At 45.8% G+C, this 12,965-nt stretch overlaps 1 protein-coding gene across 2 annotated transcripts in view; it reads right to left on the reverse strand.

Moving 5' to 3' along the window:
• Positions 1–12,965, reverse strand: part of LOC106583180 (SLIT-ROBO Rho GTPase-activating protein 3) — a 104,427-nt gene that overhangs the window by 32,492 nt on the left and 58,970 nt on the right. For both annotated transcript variants that reach the window (XM_014167076.3, XM_014167077.3), the window contains exons 5-11: positions 11,580–11,765; positions 9,792–9,920; positions 6,660–6,881; positions 6,340–6,441; positions 4,886–5,083; positions 4,221–4,305; positions 1,021–1,048 (exon numbers count right to left, since the gene is read on the reverse strand). In XM_014167076.3, the coding sequence (XP_014022551.1) occupies positions 1,021–1,048; positions 4,221–4,305; positions 4,886–5,083; positions 6,340–6,441; positions 6,660–6,881; positions 9,792–9,920; positions 11,580–11,765 (950 nt within the window). The remainder of the gene's footprint in view (positions 1–1,020; positions 1,049–4,220; positions 4,306–4,885; positions 5,084–6,339; positions 6,442–6,659; positions 6,882–9,791; positions 9,921–11,579; positions 11,766–12,965) is intronic.

The raw sequence follows: 12,965 nt of genomic DNA on the forward strand, positions 1-12,965 counted from the left end.
GCCAATTGGTTTGGCGACGAATATGAAGCGAAGGCCAGCCAACGAGAGCATACAGTTCGCAGTGTTGGGTACTATATGGGGCTTTGGTGACAAAACGGATGGTACTGTGATAGACTACATACAATTTGCTGAGTAGAGTGCTGGAGGCTATTTTGTAAATGACATCGCCGAAGTCAAGGATCGGTAGGATAGTCAGTTTTACGAGGGTATGTTTGGCAGCATGAGTGAAGGATGCTTTGTTGCGAAATAGGAAGCTAATTCTAGATTTAATTTTGGATTGGAGATGGTTAATGTGAGTCTGGAAGGAGAGTTTACAGTCTAACCAGACACCTAGGTATTTGTAGTTGTACACATATTCTAAGTCAGAACCGTCCAAAGTAGTGATGCTAGACGGGCGGGCAGGTGCGGGCAGTGATCGGTTGAAGAGCATGCATTTAGTTTTACTTGCATTTAAGAGCAGTTGGAGGCCACGAAAGGAGTGTTGTATGGCATTGAAGCTCATCTGGAGGATTGATAACACAGTGTCCAAAAAAGGGCCAGAAGTATACAGAATGGTGTCGTCTGCGTACAGGTGGATCAGAGAATCACCAGCAGCAAGAGCGACATCATTGATGTATACAGAGAAAAGAGTCAACCCGAGAATTGAACCCTGTGGCACCCCCATAGAGACTGCCAGAGTTCCGGACAACAGGCCCTCCAATTTGACACACTGAACTCTATCTGAGAAGTATCAGACACCCACTGACATCAAATAACCTTAAATATGCACCATGATCTTTGGATACATACATAGACTTAGGTTATCATTCATTAGGGACTTTGTTTATTTGGCTGCAGACTTGATTGTGTAGGACTGTGTATATTTTACAGTTAGATTTTTATATACATCATACAATAATCATTATTACTCTACCCAATGACTGTGCATGTTAAATCCAATTTCTATAAGTTCAGTTGAAAAGGCGTCTTGGAACAAAGGCAGGGGATTTGAAATGGTTTAGTTATCTTAAGACATCTTACCTCGTAGTCCCACATTCAGCCCTTTCTCCTGCAAACACAGAAGAGAGAAATGTCATTAAGAATATGAGGGCATGTTATGCACAGTGCGCAGGCTAACTCCTGCTCCTCTACCAGGGCTCAGTGAAGGATTTCATGGGAATAGTCAAAGCTATTGAGGGAGAGCTGAATGGTCTAGCAACAACAGCATCCCTGAGACAAAGGCATTGAGCTGTCGCCGTAGAAACCTCAGAGAGGACCCTGTGTGGTGCAGGCCCGCTGCCCGAGGGAAGAAAAGGGCTCTGGGTGGGAGGGGGAAGACTGGGGGTACAGGGGGGGGGTCATCTCACACTGGTGACACTGTGCAATGTCAGTGCCAGCTCACTGAGCCCTTTGTCCCAAAGCCCTGTGCATGTCTCAACACACACAGAGACACATGTGCACGCAAAAACACCAAACCCAAATATTCAAATAGTTTCACTTTCTTTCAAACTTTCACCAAAAACACACACACACAGACAGCACCTCTCTCTCTCCACACACACACACACACACACACCACACACACACACACACACACACCACACACACACCACACACACAATAAACCTTTTCTAATATCAGGTAAACACAAGACATTGAGTGTAGGTTAGGCAGTGAAGAAGTCAGTTAATTGTTATGACTGTAATCCGTATCCATCAGAAGGGCTCTCCCACTAACCACAGCTCTAACTGCTGCATCTATGAACTCATTTCAAAGCCAATAGTTAATCAAGGGTTTATTAGCTAGGGTAGAGAAAAGCCCTTTGTCTTTTATATAGAATCCATTGAGAATTGAATGAGAGACTATAGTGATGAATGACCCATTTCTCTATACATAATGTTGGCAGTACAGATGCCCTATCTTAATGTTATGTTGATTTGTCCTGCCATCCAGGTCTCCAGTTGGTCATTTTGTACATATGTATATATAAGATGTTCTTTACGCAATCCCAAAACTGTCCAATATAAATCGCAATCTGGGTCAGATGAGCATGATTTGAAAGCTTGTTCTATTTCCAACATGACTAGCGAAGTTATAAAACATGATCTTACAGTGTTAGGCTTTCACAAGGCAGTTCAGAGAAACAGATGGTAATGTTGGTGGGCATAGAAAGGAGTCATGTGTGCATTCAGGTTCGTGTGCTGCAGCAGATTCTCTTCAAGAATAAACAAACATTAGCTCATTGTGTTCAGAACAACCCAGGGTATGACGTCATGTCATCTTGTAACTGTACATCAAACTTAGTGATCATAAACGTTGACCCTGTATAGGACATGAGTTTTATGATTGGCCCAGCATCGTCCGGGTTAGGGGAGGGTTTGGCCGGGAGGGCTTTACAAGTAGGCCGTCATTGTAAATAAGAATTTGTTCTTAACTGACTTGCCTAGTTGAATAAACGTTAAGTGCACTTTGTGTTTGGCTTGCTTTATTACATCAAAGTGGTATTTATTATAATCCTCAACATCTCATCTTTTAAAATATATCAAGTCATCTTCATTTATAGCATTTCCCTCACTCTAACAACAAAAAAATTGCAAAAGTAGCCCAATTACCGGGAGAGATTGGTGCAGCTTCTTGTCGCACGTGGTGTTCAGAACGGCTGTCAGTCAAAACCCATACAGCGCTGTGAAGCGCAGTCAGAGCTCTGACATCCAATTTAGGTGCTTATTAGTGCCCAAAACTGCCATTTTCAACCCGTATATTGGTATAAGTGTAAAGGGTTAAGTGTTTCATTGTAACTACAAGAATACATCAGTAATTGGTGACTGAAGTACTTTTGTTCAATGAGCCGAGTGCTTTATGTAAACCTGTAAAGTTGAGGTCTCAATATTCTAAACCTACATTTCAAATACAGTGCCATAATCTAACAATAGGCAATGAATCATTACGCTGGTGTATTTTGTGTGACTAGCTGTGAGTTCTACCTGCGTTAACTGGAGATATTCATGGTGAACCTCTCTAAAGTATCTAATACAGAAGATCTGTAGCTATCCCAGTCACATTGACTAGTTTCATGTTGACATAGTGCTGTAGTAATCTATACAGCTAGGTCTGATGTGTGCACCATGTGGTATTTCTCCATGGTCACTAATAACACATTCACACACACACACACACACACACACACACACACACACACACACACACACACACACACACACACACACACACACACACGCTTAATGAGCAGGCTAGATTGATCACCTGAATAATTAAACATGGTTGGTATGTCCCTACACAGACAGCAGCACTGAGCCACGATCACACAAACAAACCAGCTGTGGGCTATGTTCACATGAAAACACATTCAAGCAGTCTGAGGTATCAGTTCATAGAGATCTGAAGATGACAGAGGAACATTAGGGATGCCTAAACTGACTAGACAAATCCATGTCGACCAAGTTTGTGCACTGTATGTGTGTATGGGGTGAAAGGGGGTGTGTGTGTGTGTGTGTGTGTGTGTGTGTGTGTGTGTGTGTGTGTGTGTGTGTGTGTGTGTGTGTGTGTGCATGGCCTCAGCTGGTTGTGCCTGCTGTCCCTCTCTACTAGGTGAACCCCTGGTGCAGTAGCAGCTGCTGAGATGGTGCTGCTGGGAGCTGGGACATCCTGACTGATTGGGCGTAAACTACTCAGGGTTGAGGTGACAAAGGTCCCCCTGGGAGGGGCCTCTGCGAGAAAGGCGGGGGTTTCTATTACCCATACTCCTCCAGGATCCTCCTAGAGGCTACAACATACAGGAACCAACCAGTGCAATGTCTCAATCGTGCAAATGAGAAGAGAGGAGTGGGGATCGATGGTGCTTTAGTGTTTTCTTATGATACCTTTGATGCAACTCGCCTTTGAATATGAACTTAATTCCTCTTCCCTGGTTCCCTTCTGCCCCTTGAGAAGAAACAAGTTCATGTGGTCTCCTCCCGCTTCCTCTGCCTGGTTCAGCTTTGCTCATTAGATAAGAGCTCCACAACACTACTGGGCCTGATGGCGGCCATTTTACACACCCATCACCTATCACATAGGGATTTCTTGCTCATACTGAGCTAGGTGTTGACACGCAAGGCCTGGCACCTGCCATTAACACCACTGTGACCAGAAGGAAGTAGGAGCATTACGAGAAGGGGTGTCAAACTAACATTGATTTAAATAGATATGATGTCATTGGTGGAGAGACCGAGGGGCCTTACCTTCTCCCAGTGTCTGCTTCAGGAGGTCATGCTTGGCCTGCAGTTTAATGATGAGGTTGCTGCCGTTCAGGAACTCCTTGAATTTCTGTGAACCCAAACAGACCAGATGAAGGCGTCAGTGAGTGAACAGCGCTAATGGGATGTGACTGGAACAGGCGGAGACGCCTGCCATCCACCACAGAGGCCAGAGAACACATTCAGTCAGTTTCACTCTGTACGGAACAAACTCAATCTGTTCCTGGGATAATTGGATTTCCATGTGATTTCCATAGCATGGGGCTTGTCATATGTGTTTTATGGAATAGTGTGATGGCAGATGGCTTGATGTTGATGTGCAGTACTGTACACTGCAGTGCCCCGCACTAAGCTGACAATCAAGGCCCTTTTAGTCAGGGAGTAAAGGCTACGGCAGTACAGCCAGGTTTATTCCTTAACTGTGAAACAAATTTAACAGGCAGTTGCCCTGAGGCATGGCTGCATATCTCAGGGAAAAACAGGCAGGTATGAAGGCTATGTATAGCAGGCAGGTATGAAGGCTATGTATAACAGGCAGGTATGAAGGCTATGCATAACAGGCAGGTATGATGGCTATGTATAGCAGGCAGGTATGAAGGCTATGTATAACAGGCAGGTATGAAGGCTATGTATAGCAGGCAGGTACTCACAGTGAAGTAGAAGACCTCTGTCTCCTGCTGGTTGGCCCGTCTCTTGGCCACGTTCAGTTTGCTCATGTAGGTCTCAGAGGCCACAGACTTGATGGACTCAGTGGAGCGGCTATGCTGGAAGGCATCGGACACATCAAAGTCCTCCACAGTCAGCATGTCCTGCATGGTCTGCATGGTGGCGTCCAGTGTCTTCCTCACCTACAGCAAAGGGAACAATTCAACAACTGAAACAATGACAAATGAACTAGGATTTCCTACTCAGTCATCTGATCCAGGTCCTTCAGAACAACAAGAAAGGGAAGAATTTCAACCACAAAAAATGAAATGGTGACAAACGAAACAGCATTTCCTCCTCAGTCATCTGATCCAGGTCCTTTGTAACATAATAGGCCAGTAAGATTTTTTTTACTTCAGGGTTCCCTACGACACGTGCAAGGTCAAGTGTGAGTGATCACTGGCATATCCCATTTCAAAGACAAATCGACCCTGAATAAAAACTGATGACCTTTGACTATAGCTGCATGACAGCTGGCAGCCTTCCTCTACCCTAAAGCAGGTACAGGACTCAATCCTAGGCAGTGTACCAGATGACCCACCGGGTCAGCCATCCATCAGAATAACAGCAGAATATGAAGAGCGTCTGGTCTGGCTGGATGTAAAAGGGCTGCGGGCTCTTTCTCTACAGCGCTGAGATTACCCGTCAGTTATATGAGATGTTATGAGACGGAGGCATAGCCATCAGGGCAGGCTGTAGCTAGCCAGCCAAGGTCATTAGCACCTCCGTTAGCACTTGCATCTACTCAGAGGGTGAGAGGTGTGTTTGTCTGTGTGTGTGTGTGTGTGTGTGTGTGTGTGTGTGTGTGTGTGTGTGTGTGTGTGTGTGTGTGTGTGTGTGTGTGTGTGTGTGTGCGCGCCTGCTGCTCCCACTGAGAAGAACCAGTCATCACAACACACAATCAGCAGTGATGTACTGTATCTACATGGAACATGCACCCATTAGTGTTATCACACACGTTCATATCACAAGCTGAATATACACTCTGCTCACAAGGAGTGTGTGTGGGCCACTGAAATGAAATTTCGATGAGAGCTGATGGTCTCTAAAGACCGGGTGAGTTTGGGCGTGTCAGAGAGAGAGGTGACAGAGGAACAGAGGCTACAGAGCGGTCTCAGTGTGGGGAAGCAACAGACACACTGGGGGGGACGCTATCGTGGACTCCCGAGTGGCACAGCGGTCTAAGGCACTGCATCTCAGTGCTAGAGGCATCACTACAGACCCTGGTTAAATTCCAGGCTGTATCACAACCGGCCGAGATTGGGAGTACCGTAGGGTGGTGCACAATTGGCCCAGCGTCGTCCGGGTTAGGGTTTGGCCGGGGTAGGCCGTCATTGTGAATAAGAATTTGAACGGACTTGCCAAGTTAAATAAAGGTACATTTAAAAAAAGCCTTCACCTCCTCGTTCTCGATCTTGAGCGTGGCCAGGCGGGACTGCAGCTGGTGGTAGCGCATCAGGAGCTCAGTCTGCACTGGCTGCTGGGCACTCACCTGGCACACCTGAGAGGACACAGACAGAGAGGGCTGGGCAACTTGGTTTTTCACAAACTGTCTTACAGGATTGGAAAAAAACATGCTTGCTGTTTCTGCTGGCATGAATGTGGTTTCCATGGTTTAACAAATGTATTGGTTGTACTTGTAACTTGGATACATTTCGATAAAGATATAGTATGAATCTATAAATGTACCAAATGTATCAGTCATTTAACACCTCTCACCTCGTCCCCCATGTGGGGCAGGTACTCGAAGCGCATGGGAGGGCAGAACACCTGGTTGTGCATGTCCATGATCTTGTGCTTGTCGCTGCGGGAGTCCAGGTTGTCCACGGCGTTCTCCATGATGTCCAGGCCCTCGTGGCGACTAGTCTCCAGGTTGTACTCAGCTGACAGGTAGGTCCTGAAGGTACGTGCCAGGCTGGCGTGGTAACCCAGGTCGCAGCACTATAGAGATACAGTCATTATAGTATAGTATAATACAATAACTAACAGAGGAGTAGAATATAATAAAGGAGTTGATCATGACCTGACTGGAAGCATACGCCTAGGGTCCAGAGTTTTCCAGCTCAGGTCACGTGTCTAAGAACATACTGGCCCTAATTATGAACAACCTGACAAACCAGTCTGAATCCATGCCCTCATTATACACAAGTCAATGTGATGAACTCAGTCTTTAGCATGCACACGATTCAGTTACACAATTCCGCTCATTTCCTACGAGCATGTTACTAACCTGACCTCCAACATTAACTAAATTCCAAATTAGACACTGTTGGGGGTTAACGGGCAGAAATAGAATAATAGAATACACCGAATTAGAAAAGCAAGTACAGTAGGACACCTAAGATAATTAGCTCAACCATGGAGCTGCATAAACTAACCTCATTACTATAGCCAAGTGGGTTTCTAAGAGGCTTCGGGGGGCCCGAGTCTGACTGCTTAGTGATTCACTAAACGCTCTTTAATAAACACACAGGAAGTTGCGCTCGACTCCAATGATAAACCCCCATATCTGTGGTTGTTTTATAGCAGGGTCAGTGTAAAATGAGTAAGGAAATGGGAGCACAGAGCTCGTTATGGTACAGAGTTGTATTTCAACAGCCACATCCCATAAGAAACACACTGCCTGGCTCTAATGAGTTCCATGCTCTGATTGAATCATGGTGCTATCGTGTGTAGACTGTAGCAGGAGTGCTGACAGGCAGAATACTGGTACTGCAGAACTGATGACATTGTTTATTTGCATGCATGTATTTTATTTCCATTGATTCGGGTGGACAGGGCTGACTTGCAGTGTGGATGTCTGTTTTGATGGCTGGCTGCTAGTGACTGTTTCTGTGTGGTATGACAAACAGGCACTTATCCTCTGCAAAGCTTGTGGCAGCAAAGCACAGCGAGTCATGCTCACAATCCCTTTCCCTGCAGCGGGGCCGGATTTGGGATGACATGGCCCCTTTTGCTTGCCAGACACAGGAAGCAGCTCCAACAAAGTGGCCCAGCACAGAGACACAACCACCAATCAGAGGTCTCCGTCTGGCAGACCCCTGAGTAGCCTACAGCTCCTGGTGTAACAGTGTAGGTTCCGTCCCTCTCTTCGCCCCAACCTGGGCTCGAACCAGGGACCCTTGCACACATCTCCAACTGACACCCCACGAAGCATTGTTTCCCATCGCGCCACAAAAGCCGCGGCCCTTGCAACGCAAGGGGAAAACCTACTTCAAGTCTCAGAGCGAGTGACATCACCGATTGAAACGCTATTAGCGCGCACCACCGCTAACTAACTAGCCATTTCACATCGGTTACACTGGCTAGCTCCTTCACACTTCACACAGTTGATGTTTAGAACATTTTAAAGAGAAAAATCCTGGATGCAATCTCTCTCATTGCCAAAAGTCTGTCTAGCATCAAGCCTCTCAGTTCAATTGCATTATATGTTTCTAGGCATACAGTACTTTACATATGCAGGATCTCTGTATCCAACTCCCTGACCTGTTCAGAGTATCAGAAGAGGCCAGGCAGGCCTGGGGCAATACCACAGTAACCACCCAGCAGTAGACTGGCAGGGAGGTGGGAGAGAGGAGGAACATCTGGTTGTAGAAACAACAGGTAACCTGCGGCTGAATGATCCCTGCCACAACCACCAGGTAACCCGGGGCTGAATGAACCCTGCCAACCACACTGGCCACACTGCTGCCTGTATACACAGAGCCTGCACCCAGACCCTGGCTAGGGTTTCATTCCTCCAGCCATTAGTGGTCCACAAAGCAAACTCATCCTGTTCACCAACCGTAATCACAGACTTCTCAGGCAGGCTTGCTGCTGGGCTGCATTGGCTTTGCATTTTGAATTATGATGGTGGTTCACCTAGGTATGGTCTTTTCTGTCATGTAACTGTGTATTACTCTCTATTTCTATAATCCAATGGATACAGTTCAACGTAACACATTATTTATTAGAAGTGGACCAACAAAAGAGGGTGAAAACCCTGGCTGTACTGTAGATTTGAGGAATGAAGTAAAAGAAAAGGGAAGTGTTTTGTTTTGAAGCAGGAAGCACATAGGATCAGATTAGTTTCTGTGTGTGTATGTGTGTGTGTGTGTTTGTGTGTGTGTTTGTATGTATGTGTCTGTGTGTGTCACCCAGGGTCATGTTTCACCATCAGTGTGTTTTGGTTGGCTCCCTGGGAGAGTGTGGTGTGTGACAGTAACGGCCACGCTCCGCTCCAAGTCTCTCAGCACAGCTTCCAAAGGGGCCTTAGCCCTGACAGCACTCCAAGCCCTCACAGATAGATGAGGGCATGACAGAGGGAGGAGAGGAGAACAGGGGTAAGAGAGGGAAGAGAAGACCAGGAGGAAGGTATTCTGATTGTCAACATTGAACCATTCCCTTGACAGGAAGTCATCATTCATATTCCAGAAGAATCATAACAATGCCTTTAGGGTGGTAACATACAGTCGGGGTGTAATGTATACCTGGCAAAGCCATTCAGTTAGACATATAACAACAGTACTACTGGAGGGCTTAAAACAAAACTGTTGTGTTTGAGATTAAGAGACACAAAATGGAGGTAAACACTTTTAGTCAAACCAACAGAACAGCTTGAAGCAATACAGCAAATGAGCTAAGAACCGTGAAACAGATGGTGAGAATATATAGTGTAGCAACATTAGACCAACGTTAGACCAATGTCAGACCAACGTTAGACCAACATTAGACCAACATTAGACCAATGTTAGACCAACATTAGACCAACATTAGACCAACATTAGACCAACATTAGACCAACGTTAGACCAACGTTAGACAATCCCAGCTGTGAGACACAAACCAGCCTGTGTGTCTATCGCATACTTACATCAATCATATCAGAGACATCGTGGATGTAGTATTTCGCCACAACGGCATTCGTTGCTGCCAGGTTCAACAAATAGTCGTTGCGGGCTTTAGTGCACTTCAGCTTGTTTTCGGAGTACTTGGCTTGCCTCTGGGGGAAGGAGAGGGGAGAAAGAGAGAGGGAGAGAGAAATGGAGAGCAGACAAAGAGGGGGAAAACAGTCCATGAAATGAAGCAACGTTGAGTGGGCTAAATGGTATTTGCACAATAACATAGGAGGGTTGCTGTGCAGCCTGATGGCTTGGCTTGGCCTGATGGCTTGGTGTTGTCAGGAAAGAGGTCAGAGGGGTCCACTGTAAGAGATGTTTTTTAAGAAGCTGCATGTAGACAATATCATAAGTGGTCTACCCAGGCTGGTCCTTCAATCACTCCCTCACAGCCATTCTGTCTGTCTGCTAACACTTGGCACAACAATCTGCACAGCCCAGATGTGAACAATGAAATAGCCATAAAATATTGTTTCGGTCCAGTGTGCTTGCAAACAAAAACAGACTAACACAAACAGTCACTCTAGTGTTCTCCAATTGTGCTCACACATAAAACAAGTCATGTTTACAATGTGTCAATGACAAGTCATCTACGAGAATTAAATCTATAGAAATATGCTGTATTTAAACGGTTTATATTTCTCATTGCAGAAATACACACAGCTCTAGATGATGCACCGGCTTTGTTGCTATGGTTAACTGGACATGCTGCGTCTGCTTAAGGCATCCAGCTGGGAAACATTCAATGATTCATAAAACGGAAGAAGTAGTCGTCTGCTGTTCACATAGCATCACTAATGGATGCTAGTAGACCGATACATAATGGTATTGACAAAAATAATTGACTTAAATGGAAAGCAGCGGCACAGAATCATTGAGACTTGGCTCACAAGCAGGACTAAAGAGAGACAATTTAACAGCCAAAACTTGACTTGTGTCTGTGTGTGTTTGAAACCACTCCTTATCCTCTTCCAGATGGACAATACTGGATAACATGTACTTCAAATACATACACATGTACTTCAAATAGACATGATTCACTAACTCAAATTGCACATGTCCATTATCATGCAAATGAAACATTGGAGAAAAGGGGATTATGGCTTGATTGTCTCATATTCTTGTCTCTTCTCCTTCTTGTCTCCTCTCCTTTGTTCGGAGGTAGCTAGAAGGATTTTGAATGAGACTGCCACTGTAGCCTGCAAAATTAAGTTACCAGGCAGCGTGGAGAGAAATAACGTTCATAGCTACAGCAAGTTATAAATAGTGAGTGGGGTTGGTATGGTTCTCCTGGCAGCAGCTCTGTAGAGATGGCAGCCTGAGGAGGGAGGAAAGCTGTCGGCCTGACAGCCTTTTGATTCCCTGAGCTGCACTGATAATGGAGATGCATTTGCATTGCAGAAATTCCCCCTGAAAATCATATCAAATTGTATTTGTCACATGCGCCGAATACAACAGGTGTAGACTTTACCATGAAACGAGCCCTTCCCAACAACACAGCTTTCAGAGTGCATGTGTGTCTAGCTGTGGACCCATGCTCCGGGCGGTCGGCTCTCTCTCTCAGAGCGGTGAGCTTACACACCTGCACCCACTCTCACAAAGCCTTACTATCTTCTCATTCACATACTACTGAGAGGATCCCTCTGGCACAAAATACCACTTATGGAAGTGACTAGGCTGAAAACGTACAGTACTGGCAGCAGTCCCAGCCAACAGCTGTTATAGATATTATTATGGTCATCAAGCCTTGGTGTCAGCCTCACCTTCTCCTTCATCTTCTCGATCTTCCTAACGGAGCTTCGTCTCTGGGGCCGGTCCTCGTGGCGCAGCAGGTGGACGTTGAGGTCAGCAGACTTACTGAACTGCTTCTCCTCCTGCTTCTCAGCGTCCTTCAGCTTGCTCTCAGCGCTGATGCTCTCTGTGTGGTACATGTGGTAGGTCTTCATCACCTGGAGGAGCAGGACAGGATGAGGAGGGTGGAACAAAAACTGGACATAGAGCGAACAAATGGGTGACCTGAGGTGACACATAGTTTGAATCTCTGCTATACTAACATCAAGCTGCATGATATATTCCCTCCAACGTTGGCATGTGGAAGCTGTTATTTGCCCCTTTGTTGGCCTAAGCTCAGTGAGCATACACACACGCAAGCATACGTGCGTGCGCACACACAGACAGACACAGACATGCCACACACACACACACACACACACACACACACACACACACACACACACACACACACACACACACACAGCAGGGTGTGTGTTTCTACTTCAGTGCTCGTGTCCCCCATATAGCCAGCGGATGCCAGTCAGATAATGTTTTCAATGGAGCATGACTGGCAGACAGACAGACAGCACAGCATCTCATAGTGGGTCTAACCCTCAGAGACAGACAGACAGACAGACAGACAGACAGACAGACAGACAGACAGACAGACAGACAGACAGACAGACAGACAGACAGACAGACAGACAGACAGACAGACAGACAGACAGACAGACAGACAGACAGACAGACAGACAGACAGACAGACAGACAGACAGACAGACAGAACCCTTGTAAAGTAGAGCCCTGATGTGTGCAGCATCTTGAAACGCCTCCTGTGCGTTTGACTCGACAGTGAGTGAGACCCAGTACTATAACTGGATACACCCCAGGATGTTAGACTGACTGAGAGCCTGACGTTAACGCTAGTTTGTTCTCTTCCAGTAGTTAATGCTCACTTTGTGTGGCATCATGTGACTGGATGGTGTGGCCACCACAGGGTTAATGGGTTAGTTCGGGTTATGTCAACTCAAACACACAGGCAGAATCTCTACTACTTCCAGCTGACTGCTACTGTATGATAGTAAGGTTTCTTAGTCAGAAGAACAGCATATATTCGTCATCTAGTCTATGCTTCCATCAACAGAGCTCCACTGCACAAGGTGCTACAAGTCTTAGGAGAATAAAAACAAAAGACAAAGATTTGAAAGGCAAACACGTCAAAGAAAAAAAAACGAAGCAAAAAAAACTATTATCTACTCTGGTATGTGACAGAGCTCACAGTAGAAAGAAGTCACTTCAGTGTTTTGAGAAACTAGGTCAGCAGTGTGTATCTCCTTAAGTTGGCAACCCAGTTCTCCAACAGCGTGAAAAGAAAA

The sequence above is a fragment of the Salmo salar genome, chromosome 22 (assembly GCF_965601325.2).
Source record: "Salmo salar chromosome 22, fSalSal1, whole genome shotgun sequence".
Lineage (NCBI taxonomy): Eukaryota > Metazoa > Chordata > Actinopteri > Salmoniformes > Salmonidae > Salmo > Salmo salar.